The sequence below is a fragment of the Oryx dammah genome, unplaced genomic scaffold (assembly GCF_014754425.2).
Source record: "Oryx dammah isolate SB20612 unplaced genomic scaffold, SCBI_Odam_1.1 HiC_scaffold_18, whole genome shotgun sequence".
NCBI lineage: Eukaryota > Metazoa > Chordata > Mammalia > Artiodactyla > Bovidae > Oryx > Oryx dammah.
Genome location: NW_024070202.1, coordinates 59,949,023 through 59,970,376, shown reverse-complemented (window position 1 = coordinate 59,970,376; position 21,354 = coordinate 59,949,023). Strand labels below are relative to the sequence as shown.

The 21,354-nt window shown below is 38.7% G+C and overlaps 2 protein-coding genes across 3 annotated transcripts; one reads left to right on the top strand and one right to left on the bottom strand.

The window, feature by feature from the left end:
- Positions 1-6,205: 6,205 nt before the first annotated feature.
- Positions 6,206-13,104, bottom strand: THAP5 (THAP domain containing 5). 2 transcript variants are annotated; one of them, XM_040260175.1, is made up of 4 exons: positions 12,901-13,103; positions 12,439-12,608; positions 9,409-9,601; positions 6,206-8,900 (listed from the first exon to the last, which is right to left on the bottom strand). In XM_040260175.1, the coding sequence occupies exons 3-4, from the start codon at positions 9,553-9,555 to the stop codon at positions 7,986-7,988; spliced, it is 1,062 nt and encodes a 353-aa protein (XP_040116109.1). In that variant the 5' UTR covers positions 9,556-9,601; positions 12,439-12,608; positions 12,901-13,103; the 3' UTR covers positions 6,206-7,985. The 2 variants fall into 2 exon arrangements, with proteins under 2 accessions (XP_040116109.1, XP_040116108.1); XM_040260174.1 differs by lacking the exon at positions 12,439-12,608 and having other exon boundaries at positions 12,901-13,104.
- Positions 13,105-13,160: 56 nt separating this feature from the next.
- DNAJB9 (DnaJ heat shock protein family (Hsp40) member B9) lies at positions 13,161-18,449 on the top strand. Its single transcript, XM_040260173.1, has 3 exons — positions 13,161-13,458; positions 15,568-15,793; positions 16,729-18,449. Exons 2-3 carry the CDS (start codon positions 15,577-15,579, stop codon positions 17,181-17,183), a joined length of 672 nt encoding a protein of 223 aa, XP_040116107.1. The 5' UTR covers positions 13,161-13,458; positions 15,568-15,576; the 3' UTR covers positions 17,184-18,449.
- Positions 18,450-21,354: the final 2,905 nt, after the last annotated feature.

Below are 21,354 nucleotides of genomic sequence, written 5' to 3'. Positions count from 1 at the left end.
TCCTGGGTGTTCACTGGAAGGACTGATACTGAAACTGAAACTCCAATACTTCGGCCAGCTGATGCGAAGAGCTGACTCACTGGAAAAGACCCTGATGCTGGGAAAGATTGAGGGCAGGAGGAGAAGGGGACGACACAGGATGAGTTGCCTGGATGGCATCACCGACTCGACGGACATGGGTTTGGGTGGACTCTGGGAGTTGGTGATGGACTGGGAGGCCTGGCGTGCTGCAACTCATGGGGTCGCAAAGAGTCAGACACGACTGAGCGACTGAACTGAACTGAAATGATCTGCATTGCCCTTTTGAGTGAGTTTGTTTCCCGGAACGGGTGGCTACAACAATGTACCAAGATACAATGGCCTAATCTTTGCTACCCATTTTGCATCAATATTTGTCTGATTTGTATGTAGTTCTCCCTGTACTTAGTATTTTGTCATCTCTAAATGCTACCATAGATATGTAAGTTTCCCCTGAAGATGTTCAACACATTATTCTATTAATGTTCATCTGTCTTTGAGCTATCTGACCTACTCCAGTTTGGATGGGTGGCTCTCTAGGTCTGTAGTCCAGTTGTCACGTTGGAACTGCCCTTCACCAACAACTTGGGATTTCAGTTGAATGAGAAATTATCATCTAGGAAACCATTCTAGATTTGATTTTCTTTTATGGCCTAATTTCCCTAGAATACATTTTCCAATGTCTTCCTTGGAAAGGGTACAGAGGAGGCAGTATTTTGAGACTTTTGATATAGAATTGAGAGGGTAACAGGCAGGAAGGCCAGAGGTCTCCAAACAGAGGAAATAGGGTGCAAGTGTCAGACATTTTTTAAATCTCTCTCTTTAGCAGCAGGAGGAAACAAACAAATGTTAAGGAGTTTTTCCCCTTCTCTATACAAATTTAAAAAGAAGTTTCCCTTAAAATTCTGTGTTGCCTTGATGACACCTGGCTCCACCAGATCTTTTCTTAAACCTTGAGCTAAACAATGCATTTTTCTTATGGAAATGTTTGTCTTAAGCTATGTTAATGAACTATGTATTTGCCCTAGACTGTGTCTTCAAGTCAGTTCCACCTAAGATTCAGAACTGACTTGATAAACCAGTGTGTTTCACTCATACTTCCTTCTCCTAATCTGTTAATGAAACTCCATATTTACTTGGAAACCTGCCTTTCTTCAAGATTCATGTCAACTGCTTTATGGCCTGGGATAACTACCTGGTGCTAATGTTATCTCAAAATGCATGTTGTGGGTGAGGGGCCTGGTGCCACTCAGTTTTGAGTTTTGAGACATCTCCTTTCTATAATTAACAGCTTGCTAGTAGCTATGTAACATTCGGCTAAAGATTAGCAGGAAGGCACTCGCTCTGCCTCCTTCTGATGTCTATGTCAGAAGCTTTCTCTATCCTTTTATACTTTAAAGAAAAAATTATTACACAAAAGCTCTGAGCGATCAAGCCTCATCTCTGGCTCTGGATTGAATTCTCCTCTGGAGGCCAAGAATCCCAGTATCTTCGTGGTTTAGCAATGACCTTTCATCTTAGGGGATCATCTGGGATTCTTCAGGACAAGGTAATGATGCTTAGAGCTCTAGTTCTTTGTTCTCCTAGCAAACACGTTTTCTGCTGTACTTTACTAACTCTAAGGTGTGCTTATGTGAATGAATGACATGCCCTGGGCAAAGCAAATGAGGAGCCCTACTCTGCTGTTTTGAATGAGATGTCTCATAATTATTGAAGGCATCCTCAAAAAGGGGCACCTCGTTGGAGGTTTATACCGACCTGCCAATGCCAAGGACATTCAACCTCCCTGTGAGGGGAGCAACCAGAAATGGGCAGTGTGTGGACCAAACTCTTTCTCGGTCAAGCTTTCTGGTCTCTTTGACAATTTCATAACTTCTTGGGAATTAGAACTACTAACCTCATCTGTCAGATCATAGATTTTCAAGGGATTTGCTGTCCATGATGTTACTGTGTACTGTCACTTACATCACAAACTTGGATTGGTAGTCTGGAAGTGCCCAGCCTTGCTAAGAATCCAAAGTTCAGAAGCTAGATGGAGCTCAAGTTCCAAGAACATCTCTCAGGTTAAAGGTTACTCAGATAGGAAGTACAGCAGGCTTCTTCTTTTGGTAACAGGAGCTCTTAGTGGGACCAGAGGAGGCTCTCCAGTAACTTTTGTCCCAACTACTCAGATATGCTTTCTGTGGAATCTGTGGGAATGAATTGAAAGACTGGGCCTAATAACTCAAGGAAAACAATCACTTTTTCCTGACTGGCCAGTCCTTCACCATCTCTTTTGCTATCACTTATACTCATGTGGTGACGCTTATTGGTCTTATTGTGGTCAGGAATATACTCGGTCACACACTGGCACTCAGGTGAGAAATGTTTTTCCCAGTGACCTTAGCTTGGGAGGCATTCTGGAAGGTTACTTTGATTGCAGCTTGCGTGACATCAGAGGCAAGCAAGTTTTTAACGGTGAGAAACTGGACATTGGTCTGGGACGCCATCAGGTCTACCCCTGGTGCATCTCAACCCCATCTTGGTCGTAGACCCAGGAATTTCCCTGGGAATAGAGAAGTGGGCCATTCTGTTATTACAAGCTCAAGGAGAGACGTGAAACTGGAATGTGCTAGCACGTGGGAAAATGATATGCAAAATGTCATCCTCATTTGGCTCTTATTTTACTGCTGCAGAGAACTAAAAAAGTTTGTGACCTGCTCCCCCCTACCCCATTCCACCCCACTTTAGCCACTTACTAAAAAGGGAAATTGCCCCTTTTCAGAGTTAGTGAGGAGGGGCTATTCTTCTGCCTAGCAGTGCCTAACTTCAAATCCAAGTTTGCATGCTCAGTCACTTCAGTCGTATATGATTCTTTGTGACACCATGGACTGTAGTTCCTCAGGCTGGTCAGTTTATGAGATTCTCCAGGCAAGAATACTGGAGTGGGTTATCATTTCCTTCTTTAGTTACTTTAATAAGCCTAACAGTCTTCTGTCATTTCAACTAAAATATGTAATTTTAAACTCTGAAACATTAAAAAAAAATAGACCTGTACCTATTATTTAAATCGGTAACAAAATCTGTCATCTTTATTCAGCTCCTCACTTTTCTCTTTTAAAGGAATAACATATAAAATCTCTCCACCGTGACCCCTTCTTGCCTCCTGAGAAGTAATCATTATCCTGAAGTTGGTGTGTTTCTTTTATGCGGGAATGTAAACATAAGCACCATGTTACTGTTTTGTGTATTTTAACAATTTAATTAAGTAGTAGACTGTTCCCTGGGTTGGGAAGATCCCCTTGACACAACTAAGACTAAGCAGAGCACAGCATAGCACACAGTAGACTGTTGTCAGACATTTTGCAATTTACGTTTTTCACATAATTTGGGTATTTAGTCATGTTGATACATGTTCATGTAGTTCATTCAACTACTACTGTATAACAGTCTGTTTTGGTTTATAGAGGTGTTTCAGATTTTTTCCTTTTCAGTGAAACATGAGATGGGATCCTCACCTTGGGAGAGTAGGAAGGGGTAGTAGGAGGCTAAGGGAGCAGTGTGAGGGAGAATCAGACTGGAGATGTGAACTCACTTGAGAAATACAATAATGCTGCTGGTCCACTTGGGGTTTCTGGATATGCATGTGGAATTAAGCCTGTCCATTGATGTGATCTTCTCCAGCTAAGTCTAACTACTCTGATGTAGAAAAAGGCAGACAGGTATTTGAATTCAACAAGATGGAGTTTAGGCAAGTGAGAACAGTAGACAGGGAATCAATACTGTTTAAGGTTTTACTGGAGAGTAGTTATGATGGTTCACAGCATCAAAGTAAGGATGGAGGTGAATACAGAAGGGGGATAGTGTTGGTTTTCTATTGCTACCTGTAACAGTTAATGTGTCAACCTGGCTGAGCCACAGAGTGCCCAGATATTTGGTGAAATGTTATTCTGGGTCTATCTGCGTATGTTTCTGAATGAGATTAACATTTGAATGAGTAGACAGAGTAAAGTAGATTGCCCTCCCCAATATTGGTAGGCCTCATTCCCTGCTGGTTCAGACTGTAAAGAATCTGCCTGCAACGCGGGAGACCTGGGTTTGATCCTTCATGGAAAAGGTTGGTTGCAATGCAAGCTGTTCCAATAACTATGCTAAAGAACAGAAGCTGGTGGTCAGAATGAAGAGCTTGAAGTTGACAATTTTCAAAGCGGATGCAAGTACCGGAAATGACAAAGGTCTACCACTTATCATGGAAATGAGGTGGCTGAGAAGGAATGGAGGAAAAGTTCACTGGAAATGAGGTGGTCAAGCAACCAAAAAAGCAGAGGGTGGTGAATAGGTTAAAAGTGATAAATGACATAGACCATTCCTTGAAGAAAGTTTCTCTAACACAGATGCATCTTGGTCAATATCTCCACCCTCACCCTTCTCTATAGCTTTTTCCCTGACCACTCACCTCATCCACAGAAAAACAAAACAGTGTAATCTAAAAAAGAAAAAAGCATATACTTGAACACCAAATTAGTTGACAGAACTGTTCAATTTAGCTAGTAATAGTAAAATTAATCTGCACATCAATATTCCAACTCTCGATGCATGACTCATTTTTTCAAGATCAAGAATATGCAGAAAAATTTCCTGCTTGATGTTTAGATCAATGCCATGTATTATTTATGACGAAATCTTTTAAAATTTGACTTACCAATCACCCTGAAGTGTAGGCATAAAGATACACAGCTTTCTTAGACTTAATATCCTTTCTAATTATCTGGGATAGAAAGGAGGAAACAGTTTGTGGTGGGGATAGCCTTCGACAACAAAAATCAATAGGTGGCATAGCACATAACTGGTAAATTGTACTGTCCACTGGAAACATAGAATGTTTCAAAGACTATATGAAGATCAATATCCTTCCCTAAACATTCTCAAGGTATGAAGGACACATTTGTTAAGAAGGTTCTTTATTTTAAATAATAAGAAATTCTAAGGAGGCAAATTCAGAATATTCATCCAAACCTTTATTGAGTGAATATTACATTATCAATGAAATAAAAGTGAAGATGAGCCCTGGCTATGAAGCCAGGGATGCTCTCTCTTGTCTACTTTTACTTTTTACTTCATCACTTTACCTTCCCCCATCCCACATTAACACGTCTCTTTGATCCTTAAAAGCTGTACTTTCATTTATTCAATTAACACTAGAATTTAAAAAAAAAAGCATAGTCAAGTCGAACAGAAAGCCATAACATCATGATATTAAAAAAAGGATAAACAAAAGCAACTATACTTCAATAAAAATTAATTTAAAAAACATGTTTAAGTACTGTTACAGTGTTATAATACAAACCCTGTAGAAACAAGAAAAAACAATTTTGATTGGTAAAAGGGATGATATTCCCACAAAGCCGAAATGTAATTTTAACTGGTTGAATTTAAAGAATAAAATAAGCAGAAAGACAAAGTCAGCATGTTTGAGAAACGCTAAGAATTCGAGTATGGCTAGAACACAGGATGAACAGAATCACAGAGGATTATATACACGATGGAAACAAGTTTTGCTTTATTCTGTAAGTATTCAAGGGTGATTATCGATTTCTGAGCTAGGAAATTTAAGTGGTACACAGGTGATACAGCTAGACGTAGAGTTTAGGTAAAAAACTTAACAGTAGACTCCAGGAAGATACAAAAGCAGATATCCAAAATATAGGTACTATTAGTTAAGAAGTTCCTATAATAATCCAAGTAAGAAATAAAGTTGGTCAAAACCCCCAAACAACAGTTAACTGAGTTAGGTTGGAACATTCTGAACAGAATATACAAGAGTATCTTAGATACTTGTAATACCGTAGTTTAAAGAAATACAACGTTTAAATTATTCCTGCTGCTGCTAAGTCGCTTCAGTCTTGTCCGACTCTGTGCGACCCCATAGACGGTAGCCACCAGGCTCCCCCGTCCCTAGGATTCTCCAGGCAAAAACACTGGAGTGGGTTGCCATTTCCTTCTCCAATGTATGAAAGTGAAAAGTGAAAGTGAAGTTGCTCAGTCATGTCTGACTCTTAGCGACCCCATGGTCTGCAGCCTACCAGGCTCCTCCAGAGTGGGGTGCCATTGCCTTCTCCAAAATTATTCCTGAGTAAACTATAAATAGAAAATAACTAAAATGTACAACACTTTATAATGACTTTAAAGGGCTATTTACATTTAGGGTATGTATTTTAAATATTATCAAAACAGAACTTAATATCAACTTTATTAATTATATGTACATAATTTATACAAAAATGTTAAGGATTTTTTCCCCCCATGGTTATAAGGACACCTCTGATCAACTTTTTTATAATTAGCTGACACACATTCATATAATACTAACCAATTTTATTAGCCTAAAAAACTAAGTGAAATATAACCCCAAATAATCACCATCAACTTAGAAAAACAATTAAAATACTATCTGCTGTGTAGTCAATTATTTATTGAGCACGTCCTATTTTTCAGCACCAAAACACATTTATTACCTTACAGAAATAAAAAAAAAACCATCCTTCGTCTCTTTCTTCGTTGCCTCCCTAAGGTCATTACCATGTGCGCGTGCTCAGGTCGCCTCCAGCTGTTTGCAACCCCATGGGCTGTAGCCTATCAGGCTACTCTGTCCAAGGAATGTTTTAGGCAAGAATATTGGAGTGGGTTGTCATTTCCTACTTCAGGGGATCTTTCCAACCCAGGGATCAACCTGCATCTCCTGCACTGGCAGGCAGATTCTTTATCATTGCACCACCTGGAAAGCCATGGTCATCACCACCTATCTATAATTTCTTTCAATAAAATACATGTTAAGTGGGCAGGTATAAGAATTAACCTATTATTCTGGAATTTTAAAATGACACATGCACACATTTAAAGGTTATACATTTTAAATAGATACAAACTGTTAATTCCTAAAAAAAATATTTAAAAAATTAACCTCATTAAAATTTTTGGTTTATAAAAATAACTTTAATTGTGGGGTGTCAAGTTTAAATAACTGTGTATTATGATGGTCAGCTACATATAAGATATATATTCTTTCAAGTTCAAAGTACCTCTCCTAAAAATTAGGCCAATGGTTGATTCCTTATTTTAGTTCAACTGGAATAAAACCTAACAGGAGTATTTTCTGGTAAAATACAAAAACTATTAGTCGCTCAGTCATGTCCAACTCTTTGTGACCCCATGGACTGCAGCCCTCCAGGCTCCTCTGTTCACGGGATTCTGTAGGCAAGAATACTGGAGTGGGTTGCCATTCCCTTCTCCAAGGGATCTTCATGACCCAGGGATCAAACCTGGCTCTCCTGCATTGCAGGTGGATTCTTTACTGCTTGAGCCATCAGGGAAGCTATATAATACAAAAAATTATAGCCCAAAGGTCAAGCAACACAGAATTTAATACATATTGAGAAGAATTTAACAGGTAATAGTAGAAAATTCTACCCGGGATCTACTTTTGTGTAAGATTATCATACAGAAAACTTTTTCTATTAAAAGTATCTTCTAGAAAGCGAAGAAACTATAAAGAAACAGACTATGTAAGATCTAGTTAAGTGCCCTCCTTCTACAAATTAAGAGACTGGGACTCAATCTTAATAAGTACCTTGTCCAAGACACACCTCAGTGGTACAATCAGGACTGATTCGGGAACCTGACTTCTATTCTGGGCTCTTGTTTACCGTATCTGTGTTCCCTCATTTTACGACTGAATCATATTACTTATTCACTATGTTTTTACTTTAAATTTGAAAAGTTAACAAGCAATGAAATGTCATCTATCCAACAACTCTTGAGTTGTTTTCAAAAAATGAGCATAAGAATAGGATGCAGTTCATAACATTAGAGCACTTGCTTAGCTTCATTAAGGTTAAGAACTTTACAGAGGAAAAAGTTCACTTTACACAGAATTTGGTTTGGCTAACAGAAACCTTACATGAAAGTCACAAAGTTGGAAACCTCTTAATCTATATCATAGTAACTTCATACGTTGTGAAATGGTTTTCTATAATCTTGACATTTTCTTCAGATAGCCAGTTTTCCTGTTTTAGCTGCCTTATAAGAGCTTCCAAAGACTTCAATCTCCCTAGAGTTTGTTGTTCCTGTAACTCAAGAAGAGTTATCTTTGAATGTAGTTTAGACACTTTCTGCCAAAGATGTTCCTTATTTACATCTTGTCTGCAGTAAGAATGCTCAGTCTGTAAAACTTTTGTCTCATAGTCTACATCCTTATATGAGTCTTCAATGTCTATATCTTCTTCCATTTCCACTGTTTCTTTGGGGGCAGGTACAAAAGAATTAATTGCGGGTTTGGAATTTTCTGTAGGTACAAAAATGGCAATAACGGATTCTTTATCTGTGTTTAATTCTTCAACTGCTTGAGTAACTGTGCTGAATATGAATGGATTTTCCTGTGCTGACTTAATTTCCACAGAATTATTTGTAAAGTGTGGGTTAGCAAGATGATTAGTAGTTATTTCAATCACTTCTTGGGTTTCTAAAGGCTGCTGAATACCCTCTAAATTTGAAGTTGTCAAAGTAATAGTTGTAGAACTTAGATTCTCAAATGATGTGTGAAAACCACCTACACCCATGTCTTGGTTAACTGATGTTTCCAAGGTAGATTCTGGTTTTCTGGTATCTTGTTTGACTAGACTAAGAGATAATATGTTATTTTGCACACTTTCTGCTTTTGGATCTGGTAGCTTTACCAAGGCAGATGATTCAAGTAATTCTGCATGTTCAGGGAGGAGATCTGTATTAACTGGATGCTTCTTTGGTTCATTTGATGCAAAAGATTCTTCTGACTTGGCTTTTAGGCATACTTCTTTCTCACTTTTCAATTTTTTCTTCTGAGATTTTTTTTTGGAAGGATCTTTCTCCTATAAAATAACATTTTCAAATTCTAAAAAAGATGTCCTTACTAGGCTTTATCCTCTTATTAGACAGTGCTGACTATTTCAGTACAACTTTGAGTAGTATACTGGCCAAACAAATTTATTCAGTTAAAAAATGTTTTCAGTATGTAACAGCTCAAAATATATGTGAAAGCATTTTAAAAAAAAGTTATGCATAATCAATATATAAAGAAAAATCTCAGATCATTCACAAGACTAGTAAAAAAATCTTAGATCATTTATTTACATTAAAAACTCAACCTGATAATTTATGTATGTGTTATCTTTGGCTCCTCTTAAGCTATGCTTCAGAATGGATTATTAAAAAATTATCACTTTCAGTAAAAGTACACATTAGTTTTCCTTTCTCAAGTATGTGTTTTCCCAACAGTTATTTTTCACTCTCCTCCCCTCTTCCTGACTACCTGCCACCCTGCAATCTGCCACCATACTCAGTATTAGCCCCTTCTCCCCTACTCCCTGCCTCCAATACCTGATTGTCTTCAGGCAAAGAAAATATTGTTGGAATTGCAGTTTGTTTCAAATAGCGAATACCCCATCTGATGTCAAGAGAGTCAGGAGTAAAATGGTCACTACACAGGAACTGGTATTTACTTGGAACCCATGAATCTCGTTTCATATTCTTTAACCATTTTTCAAGTCTTTCTTTGTCATGGAGAGGAAACCTGAAATTAAAAAAAAGGAAAACTTTGCTATATTTTAACAATAATGCCAAACTCCAGGTCTGTATAGGGGTAATAACTTTAGGGCCACAAAGACAAGACAACCATTCCTACCATACAACAGCATGACATCTTCATGACAACTACTGTCATATCATCTCTGCAGCAAAGAAAGCTAAGCTATGAGATGTGTAGCCAAAGCTTTTGTCTGAGAAGACTGGTTTGTAAAACATAACTCAGGGTCCCTTCAAGTAAAACATATATGTTACTAGAAAGGATAAAGTCTATTCATATTTTCTATGGATTATGTTTCTTTTTCATTCTGTTGTATAGTCTGTAGAACTAGGGAAGAGTTTTGTTAACTAAAAAGTCATATTCAAATATACTTCATAGTAATATAACAAATCAAACTGTTTCCTGTCTATAAGAAGAATTAAACCTAAGGCTTTTATATTAATATTTTTAAAATAAGGAGATGTTAATTCAAAAAATGGTTTAGCTAACATGAAAGGAATACTATATCTTATAAAACTACTAATATTCCATTCTCTTTACTGAAATCAGCCTCAATTCCAACCATCTGTAATCTAGTCCAACATTTCTAGTCTTCTTTAGCCAGTGGTTTGGGAACTCTAAAATTCAAGTATTCAAGTTCTGAAAGTGAACTAAACATGTTAAAGAGGGCAGACTCATATTTTATAATAGGAAACAAATAGAAAAGACAGAGAAAGGCAAGAGAGCTCTTTATATATGTTGTTCTTGTACCAAATAGCCTGGATACTCAGAGTTGGCTCTAACACACTACATGTTTTAGGGTAAAATTTGGACTTGCTGCCGAATTTGACAGAAAACTTTATTCTACCAGTGTAAACAGGTTTGCATTAAACAACAGTGATTTATATTTCTTTGGAAAGTTTTATAGGAACACAGTTCAAGACACATACTATATAATAATTTCCTATTTTTAAAAAAGAGTAACATAAAAGGTTCTCATACAAGAAGCAGCTCTTATACATTTCTCCCAATCACAACCATTTATGCTTTGTAGTAGTAAGATCTTATAAAAAATAAATATTGATAACTTAGTAAGACACTAGATGAAAAGAGTCTGGGTGCTTTGTAGGAAATAATTTTTAATGCTGATATCATTCCATAGAAAGAATCATATTATCTGCTTTTGGAAGTTTTTTACCATTGATACAATATTCATACACAGTTTGAAAAGTTTTTAACCTTACATATATCGGTAACTTATATTATAAATATGATAAGCATAATGAGAAAAGGCATTTAGTGGCAAAAAGAATTTTACTTTCAGAGGACTTAGAATAATCACTGGTATAAACTGAGCACTATAATCACTGTATTTCCTAATTAATATAAATTTATTTTGCAGCACACGACAGTGTAAGAAAATTCTTCAAGTTGGATGCTATTAGGGGACTGAACACATGAAATTTTAAAAAGTCAATAAAAAGTTCCATTTCCAGTAAATTCACATTTTGAATAAAAATCTACAATTGACTTTCTCTGGCATTATTATTTTTCTCTCCTTAAAAATAATAACTATGCAGTCCACAAGACTAAAGAAGTCCTAGTCTGAGGTTATGAGCCCCCCAAATCCAAGGCCAAATAAATATGGGAAATATGGTGTTAAGTTCAACATGATTCTTTGCTACAAACCTCCTCAGAGCCAGTGACATTCATATACCAGAGTATGTTTATCCCCCTAAAATATCTCTGCAACCTGTGGAAGGGCTTCAAGGAAGATAATTCTGGAAATACGGCACATAGTGCGAATCATTTGGAGTTATCAGTTTTTTTGTGTGTGTTTTTTTTTCATTAGGTAAGATAATGGAAAGCAGCCGAGTCATTACTGAACGACGAGCTTTAGGTCTAAAGTCAAAAAAGCTTCACAAAATAGCTAGTGAAACTTCAAAGAAACTTAAAGACACTCACATTAGAGCTAAATTATTTAGAATTCCATGGACAGAGGAGCCTGGTGGGCTATAGTCCACGGGTCGCAAAGAGTTGGACACAACTGAGCGACAAACACTTTCACATAAGAAATAAAGGAAATTATAGAATAGTCTAAACACGTTGATTTTTCACAAACACGAAGCATGTTATGAATGCCAAGTGCTATTTTATGTTTTTAGACGCTACGTGTGAATTCGGTACTATTAACGTGTCCACTTTACAGATGGAAGGTCTTAGGTAGCAGGGTTAAATAATTTACAGGTCGTTCAGCTTCAAAGTGATGGAGCCAGGATTTGAACCTAAATCTGGCTTTGGAGCCGCGTCTCTTACTAATAAGCAGTACACAATACTTCTCTATTGTTCCAAATAAAAATGAGTACTTTTGGGGTTCCACAAATAAATATTTCGTGGCATTAGTTATTTGGAATACATACAGTAATTTGGAATAAAGTGGAATATTCCCTACTTTTCCAGAGTTCGCTTTCTGCCACTTCACTTTTAGGAAAAGTTAGGTCTAACAGGTATTAGGGCCCAAATTTTTCGCTTTTATGAAATAAAACCAATTGCTTCCTCGCTTAGGAAAGGCTTCCTAGGAACGCTCTACGTTGGGAGAGGGGGGTAAAATCTGTTAGCCCTTACTTACCTGCTCTCTGTACGAATGATGAATTATCTAGAGCCCTGAGCAGGTGACAGATTATAATTCCGCCTCTGCCACAAAACTTTCAAGGTAAGTTACCTGATCTTTTCTGAAAAGCCTCAGTTTTCTGAGGAGAAAATGGAATAACATCTACGCGACCTAACGCACAGGAGGTGTAAGATAAACTTGGTGGGCACCTTCCCATTCGGCACGTTTGATGCACCTGAAGTGATTCCGTTCAGTTCAGTCGCTCAGTCGTGTCCGACTCTTTGCGACCCCATGAATTGCATCAGGCCAGACCTCCCTGTCCATCACCAACTCTCGGACTTCACTCAAAGTCACGTCCATTAGCGTTGTTCAGTGAAATGAGGTCAGGGGAGGTGGGGAAACGCTCTGAAAACCAGAAGTATCGCTCAAACTTTACCGCTTAAAATGCCCTGTTAATACCCCCAACAGACCCCTAAGCCTTGCCACACGCCCAGCGTCCTCCCTAGAAATGTCAGAACATTTCCAGATAGACTCAACTCGCGCCTTCGCGCCCTCCTCCTGCGCAGAAATCAAACACTCCCGGAGAACCGAGGACAAATTTACAGAGCAGACAGGAGAGACGCCAAAGCCTAACCCCAAACGCCACACTACAGCGATCCAAAGGCAAGCTGAAGCTTCCGCGTTAGGGGCAACTTACGGGTAAAAACTAAGCTTCCGCTCTTTATTATTTCGTCCCCGGCGGTTCTTACAGCAAATCGCTGCGCAATAGCGGGGCATCGCTGCAGCGCAGCCACACGAGACCCGAGCCGCCAAGGGGCACAAGAGGGACTTCCTCACCGAGGCGGAGCTGCAGGTCCTTGCTGCCCGAGGTATCGCGCCTGCGCCAGGCGGGGTGGAGTGGAAAGACTCGGCAACCCTGAACTCACTTCCGTTTCCGCCGGCTTCGGATCGGCCCTTTCGGGGATTGGAGCCGGAAGTGACGCATGGGCTGATCAGCAACAACAGTTTTCCACGTGCGCGTAGGGCGCCAGGGTCAGGTGGGGAGGCGGGAGCCAATAGAAAAGCGTTTCGTGTAGGTCTTCTGAGGTTTAGGCGCCCGCAGCTACCGGCCAGCCAGTGGGGAGCGGGCTGTGCGAGAAGGTGGCTGCGAGAGGCGGGTGAGGTCGGCGGACAGGAGGCAGTGGGCCCGTATCGGCTCACGGAAGCTGGTGAGGCCGGGGTGAAGGCCGAGCCGAGCGGCCGTGTGGAGTCGCTGGTTAGTGTCGCCGGTTAGGAGCAGCAGCAGCTGGAGGTTGCGGACGAGAGACGAGGCCGAGGTCTCGGGGAGAGGGAGTTAGGCCTCGGTGTCCGCTACGATCGCCGCTAGGGCTTCGGGCTGCCCGGTGTTCTTGAGGAAAATAATCGGGGAAAGGTGATGGCACAAACACAGCGTAGTGCGGTTTGTCGTGGGGTTGTGCTGCTTGCTTTCTCTGGCGTCGGGCAGCTCTTCTCAGGGCCGGACCCCGGGTGGGACCCCGAGCCCTTCAACCCAATGGCTGCATCTGGTCTGCTAGGACGAGTATGGGTGAGGGCTGACGGTTTAGCCCAAGCAGTCACCGGCTCTGGGGAGAGAGACCCCCGGGACTGTCCGCCGGGTCCCTCTTAGGAATGAGGAGTCGGTATAAGGCAGTCTTCTAGGAAAGTATGGGATATTCACCTTGAAACTGTGAAATGAAGTTTATTAAACCAGGAAGGTACCTCTCTGCCAGTGTTAGACCCGCCCTTTGGCAACGGCCGCAGTACATGCTCTGTTTTCGTTTAACCAGGAGTTTGTACTTGATCCTTGGTACCCGTGACTGTGACTAACTCTCTGCAAAGAAGTGATCTGTCTGCTAATTACTCTCCAGACGGGCCACAGGAGAGGAAGGCAGGCAGTTTCCACAAACCAGAGTGTCTTTCGTCAGACGTGTTATCTCAGGTTTATAAGCACTCCTGTATTCAAAAAACAGGATCACTTCTTTTTGAATCTAGAGCCATTTAGTCTGTAGTCTCGAGAATTCCAAGTTGTATTCTAGGTGGAAACTTTGAGGTTAGAGAAATAGTTTAATGACTCCTGAGAAGTTTGAAAGTAAGTTTACCTTATCTGTAGTACAAACAATGAAAGTTCATTTTTTTTGGCAACCTTAGCAGAAATCCTAAATTTTGTTAATTACTAGTTTTTAACAAAACATATCCATGCTTTTCTATTAAATATTTGAGCTCTTACAGTTTTTTTTTTTTTTTTTTTTTTAAGAGATTACGTTCTGTTGGGTTGAGTTTTGAATATTATTGTGATATTGAGATTCTCTAAGTGCAATCCTTGGCTCCTTTTACCGAAATGCAAACTGAAAATTTCTTTGTTGCTGTTGAGTCACTAAGTTGTGTCGGCCTCTTTTGCAACTCCGTGGACTGTCGCCTACCAGGCTTCTCTCTGCCCATAGGATTTTCCAGGCAAGAACTGTGGTGTGGGTTGCCATTTCCTTATTGGGGTTCTTCCCGACCCAGGGATTGAACCTGCGTCTTCTGCTTGGCAGGCTGATTCTTTACCACTGAGCCATCTGGGAAGCCTGTTTCTTAGGGAGGGAAGATTACTACTAATTTAGACATACGGAGCTATTTACCTTGGTAATGAACTTTTTTCCCATTCAATTTTTTTAAACCCCTTTAGAATATACATCGGAGAAGGCAATGGCAACCGACTCCAGTACTCTTGCCTGGAAAATCCCATGGGCAGAGGAGCCTGGTAGGCTGCAGTCCATGGGGTCAGGAAGAGTCGGACACGACTGAGCAACTTCACTTTCATGCATTGGAGCAGGAAATGGCAGCCCACTCCAGTGTTCCTGTCGGGAGAATCCCAGGGACCAGGGAGCCTGGTGGGCTGCCATCTATGGGGTCGCACAGAGTCGGACACGACTGAAGTGACTTAGCAGCAGCAGCAGCAGAATATACATTCTTGAATATTAGGATTCTTTCAGAAAGTATTTTGATTTTCCACCGTTTTTACAAGGCTTGCATGTAATGAGGCTTTGATAGTAACTGATCAAATATCAGTTATTGAATATTTTTGTATCTGTTTATGGCCAGAGTGTTAGTGGAGAGGCAAAGCCATGAAAGATTTTTCTCAATTTGGTTGAATTATATTTGCTTTCAAGAAGATTACTACCAATTTAGGGAGTGTAAAGCCTGTACAAATGAAATAACATGGAAGCAAGTACAAGATACACTATATATGCTTAACATTTTGGTACTGCATTAGTGTACTTTAAATCCTAAAAGCTCACTCAGTTCCTTTTAAAAGAAAAATCTAAAGATTAGTTCCATAATTTTTTTTTCTTTTCTTTTTTAGGATATTGAAATGGCTACCCCCCAATCAGTTTTCATCTTTGCAATCTGCATTTTAATGATAACGGAATTAATTTTGGCTTCCAAAAGTTACTATGATATCTTAGGTGTGCCAAAGTCGGCCTCAGAGCGCCAAGTCAAGAAGGCCTTTCACAAGTTGGCCATGAAATACCATCCTGATAAAAACAAGAGCCCTGATGCTGAAGCAAAATTCAGAGAGATTGCAGAAGGTATGTAAATGACTATCTCCAAGGTCTCAAAAGGTATTAAGCAGTAAAGGAAAAATGATAGGTAAGAAGTTTGTATATATTTGAAGGTTTTGTTGGAGATGAGAGGTAAAGTGGGATGTATATGTAAATGTAGTGAGAGTCTCAAGGGTGTTTTCTTATAACATTTTGATCCTGGATGTATGGAAGTATATACTTTTTTGGGCATTCAGATTTAAAAATGTTGAAAATGTATTATTTTATTCTTTTATTATTTATAAAATTGCTTATTGTTTCTATGTTAGAGGGAACTTTAGATACCTCAAATTTAAAGTTTTTATGAAATATGGAGATTAAATATAAAACTATTGAGCATAAAAAAATTAAATAGATTTTAAGTGCTGTTTTTTTTTTTTCTTCCTCACTTGGTCTACATCTCAAAGCCACATTTGTCTTTAAAGGAAAAGTGTTAAACAAGTTTTGACTTAATACTAATTCTGAAACAGATTGCATCTCCTGAGCATTCAGTAGTTAATTGTTGGGTGGTGGTAATTGGGAGTTGGAGTTAAACATTTACTTCAGCTAGTTAGGAGATGAAAAATCTGAATTCCTCCTAATTTGCTCATTAAATTCTGTAATGCAAGTAGTGACTTTACACAAATAGTATGAAGAATAACTCTGAAATTGTTGCCCATATAATTATTTTTGGTAATGGTAGCATTTATTTAACATTTATTGTATAGATACTAGAGGCAGGTATTGTGCTAACTGCTGAAAGCAAACAGTGGATAAGACAAAACGTCTCTGCCTTTTGTGACTCTTAACTTTACTCTTACGCTTGTAGGCTTTGGTTTTATTTGTGCTGTGAAATCTTTTCATAAAATAGATAAATTTAAAAGGTTTGGATATATGTAATTTTGTTTCTCTTCAGTTACTAAAGTATTTTTCTTTCTTTTCAGCATATGAAACTCTCTCAGATGCTAATAGGCGGAAAGAATATGATACGCTTGGACATAATGCTTTTACTAATGGTAAAGGACAGAGAGCTAGTGGAAGTCCTTTTGAGCACTCGTTTAACTTCAATTTTGATGACTTATTTAAGGACTTTGATTTTTTTGGTCAAAACCAAAATACTCGGTCCAAGAAGCATTTTGAAAATCACTTCCAGACACACCAAGATGGTTCCAGTAGACAAAGGCACCATTTCCAGGAGTTTTCTTTTGGAGGTGGTTTGTTTGATGACATGTTTGAAGATATGGAGAAAATGTTTTCTTTTAGTGGTTTTGACACCACCAACAATCGACATACAGTACAGACTGAAAATAGATTCCATGGATCCAGCAAGCACTGTAGGACTGTCACTCAACGAAGAGGAAATATGGTTACTACATACACTGACTGTTCAGGACAGTAGTTGGTTCTTTTTCTGTTCTCATTAAACCCAATTAGTTGACTCCTCTTTAGTATCTTTGATGCAGAAAGAATTTTTTTGTGAACTGTTTTGACAAGTGCATGATTTCACTTAACTTAATATAGCTATTAAATATATTTAAATTGTTTTTGACAATTCAGCAACATTTAATTAGGAGACCAATAGCTAATTAATTTCCCTGATTAGAGAAGGTTCTTTACAAAAAGATACTATAATTCTGCCTGTTCTTTTTTTCTCTACTTGTCCTTGGGCTTATTAACATGACCAGTATCATTACCAAGGAAAGAATTGACTTTGATAAATATTTAAAGGTTAAACTTTAAAAGTTATTCTAGATTTAAATTGTGTGAACATGAATTATTTTTTTGGAGTGAAACCTTTGCTAATTTAAAATTGCATGCTCTGTGGCATCTCTGACTTAGGTTGCAAAATGTATGTGAAACTGTATAATTCAGTTGTTCAGCAAAGAATGAAAAGCAGTATCTTGTTTAATTTCCACTGAAAGCTTGAAAAAAGTATGGTTTAATAAGAACCATGCAGAAGAATTGGAGTAAAGGAAATGATTGTGTTTGTTGCTCACAGTCTTATTTAAGACCAAAAGACAGTTGAAAACTTCAGAAATATTGCCAAGAGATTGTTATCTGTTTGATCCCTGGCTAATGATTTTGTAGTGTTGAAGTCATAGCTGTTTTACACATCTTTTCACATTTCTTTCTTAGTTGTTGGCCCTCTCCGTCTTAGTGTCGATTTATGTATTTTTGTGTGTGTGTGGTTTTTCTTCTTTGCACTCATCTTTAGAGATTGACTAATACCTCATTCTGTTTATAAAAACAGCCAGTAATTTCTGTGCAACCTTATTATGTGCAATATTTTTAAATCCTAAGAAATGTGTGCTTTTGTTTTCAGATGGACTTATTTCTTTAGTTCTGCACTTGTTCTGTGTTGTACTCCATATGAGTACTAATCCTATGGATACATATTAAAACTAGTAAATATCTCATACAGCTTCGTGAGTGAGAGAAATATAATATTTACAATATGATCTTTTGTCATTTTATTCTTAAAAGTTTATTCTGCAGTTCTGGAGGGTATATAAGCAATTGAGCTGCTAATACTGATCATAGACTGTGTTCTAGAAGTTTGAAGATTTTGTTAATTTTGGTATATTTGCTTGCTAGGAGCAAGTATTCTTGCCACTGGTTTGTTCCACTTCAGGCTTGGTTGGGAAAAAGACTGCATGAACCTATATTTGTTAGTAATCATCTTTAATTTGAAATCTGCAAAGAAAATGAATACTATATTTATGTACCTTTATTAGTTCCTAAAAGTTATACATACTACTTTCATTTGATAATAGGAAAATCGCCTGCCTTGAATTTTGGTCTAAAAATTCTCTGTGGCCTATTAAACAGAAAAAGTAAGGCAAAAAAATAAGCCCCTCCCCCCGACAAATTCAAATCACAAACATGAAAGATTATTTTATCTAGTTTTAAACATTTATTTGACCCCCCCCCTTTTTTTTAAGTTCCCATTTGGCTCTTTGGCATAATTTTTGCAAGGGAAAATGTACCATGAGTCATACACACTTATGATACAAGCTAAATTTAAAGATGCTTAGATAATCTATAGGTATGTGTGTGTGTGAGTAATTAGCTTTGTAAGCAACTAGAAATTAGAGCAGTAATCAGTATAACAGTTTCCTCCGTAATTTAGAATTTTTTTCTTTATAGTTTGTATAGGTTGAATGTACAAAGAGAACAGTGAACTGTAGTTATGCAATGACCAATATGATAGCTTAATCTTTACTCCCTATAAAAGTCAACACAAAATCTGTCACCTTTTTTCCTTCTGCATAAAATAGTAACATGACTTTATATTTTTCTTGAGCTAATGTGTAATTCTTCACGTTTGGGGATTATGTCTTGCATTGGGTACTGTAGTGCATGTGGTAGGTTTGAAGTTCTTTCGGTGCTCTAAATTGGTAGGCAGTTTTGTGCTCTAAATTTCAGATCCAGTTCTGAGATCAGTTCCATGAAAATTTAGGTTGCCTAAGGTCAATTAAGAATTTATACATTCATGAAGTAGTTATTTTAATTTTTCTAAATAAAAAGCACACTAGGGGAAATGGTGCAATGGTACCCCACTCCAGTTACTCTTGCCTGGAAAATCCCATGGGGTGCAGCCTAGTGGGCTGCAGTCCATGGGGTGAGGAAGAGTCGGACAGACTGAGCAACTTCACTTTCACTTTTCACTTTCATGCATTGGAGAAGGAAATGGCAACCCACTCCAGTGTTCTTGCCTGGAGAATCCCAGGGACGGGGGAGCCTGGTAGGCTGCCATCTGTGGAGTCACACAGAGTTGGACACTACTGAAGCGACTTAGCAGCAGCAGCAGCAGGGGAAAATGAGACCACTGTTGAACAGAATACAGAGATTTGTATCAGCAGTAGGTCTCTAAAGTTTATATTGTTCATGTTAATGCTGGCACCTTTAGTTCCATGTGGCATACTGAATAAAGTCAGTCATGGTTGTTTCCTGCCTTGGTTCCAATGACAAAATATAATGAAGCCATAGTTCAGTCACTCAGTTGTGTTCGACTCTGCGACCCCATGGACTGCAGCATGCCAGGCTTCTGTGTCCATCACCAACTCCCAGAGCTTGCTCAAACTCATGTCCATCGAGTTGATGCCATTCAACCATCTCATCCTCTGTTGTCCCCGTCTGCCTTCAATCTATCCCAGCATCAGGGTCTTTTCAAATGAGTCAATTCTTTGCATCAGGTGGCCAAAGTATTAGCATTTCAGCATCAGTCCTTCCAATGAATATTAAGGACTGATTTCCTTTAGGATGGACTGGTTGGATCTCCTTGCTGTCCAAGGGACTCTCAAGAGTCTCTTCCAACACCACAGTTCAAAATTATCAATTCTACGCTCAGCTTTATAGTCCAACTCTCATATCTATACAAGACTACTGGAAAAACCATAGCTTTAACTAGATGGACCTTTGTTGGCAAAGTAATGTCTGCTTTTCAATATGCTGTCTATGTGGGTTATAGCTTTTCTTCCAAAGAGTAAGGGTCTTTTAATTTCAAGGCTGCAGTCACCATCTGCAGTGATTTTAGAGCTCCCCAAAATAGTCTCTGTTTGCATTGTTTCCCCATCTATTTGCATGAAGTGATGGGACCAGATGCCATGAACTTAGTTTTCTGAATGTTGAGTTGTAAGCCAACTTTTTCACTCATCTTTCATTTTCATCAGGAGGCTTTTTAGTTCTTTGCTTTCTGCCATAAGAGTGGTGTCATCTGCATATCTGAGGTTACTGATATTTCTCCCAGCAATCTTTATTCCAATTTGTGTTTTATCCAGCCTGGCATTTCACATGATGTACTCTGTATATAAGGTGAATAAGCTGGTAACAATATACAGCCTTGAGTACTCCTTTCCTGATTTGGAACCAGTCTGTTCCATGTCCAGTTCTAACTGTTACTTGACCTGCATACGGATTTCTTAGGAGGCATATAAGGTGGTCTGGCTTTCCCATCTTTCAGAACTTTCCAGAGTTTATTGTGATCCCCACAGTCAAAGACTTTGGTGTAGTCAATAAAGCAGAGATAGATGTTTTTCTGGAACTTTCTTGCTTTTTCAATGATCCAACGGATGTTGGCAATTTGATCTGTGGTTCCTCTGCCTTTTCTAAATCCAGCTTGAATATCGAAGTTCACAGTTCACATACTGTTGAATCCTGGCTTGGAGCATTTTGAGCACTACTTTGCTAGCGTGTGAGATGAGTGCAGTTGTGCAGTAGTTTGAACATTCTGTGGCATTGCCCTTCTTTGGGATTGTAATTAAAACTGATCTTTTCCAGTCCTGTGGCCAATGCTGAATTTTCCAAATTTGCTGGCATATTGAGTGCAGCACTTTAACAGCATCATCTTTTAGGATTCAAAATAATTCAACTGGAATTCCATCACCTGCACTAGCTTTGTTCATAGTGATGCTTCCTAAGGCCCACTTGACTTTGCATTTCAGGATGTCTGTTTCTAGGTGAGTGATCACACCATCGTGGTTGTCTGGGTCATGAAGATCTTTTTTTGTATAGTTCTGTGTATACTTGCCGCCACCTCTTAATATCTTCTGCTTCTGTTAGGTCCATAC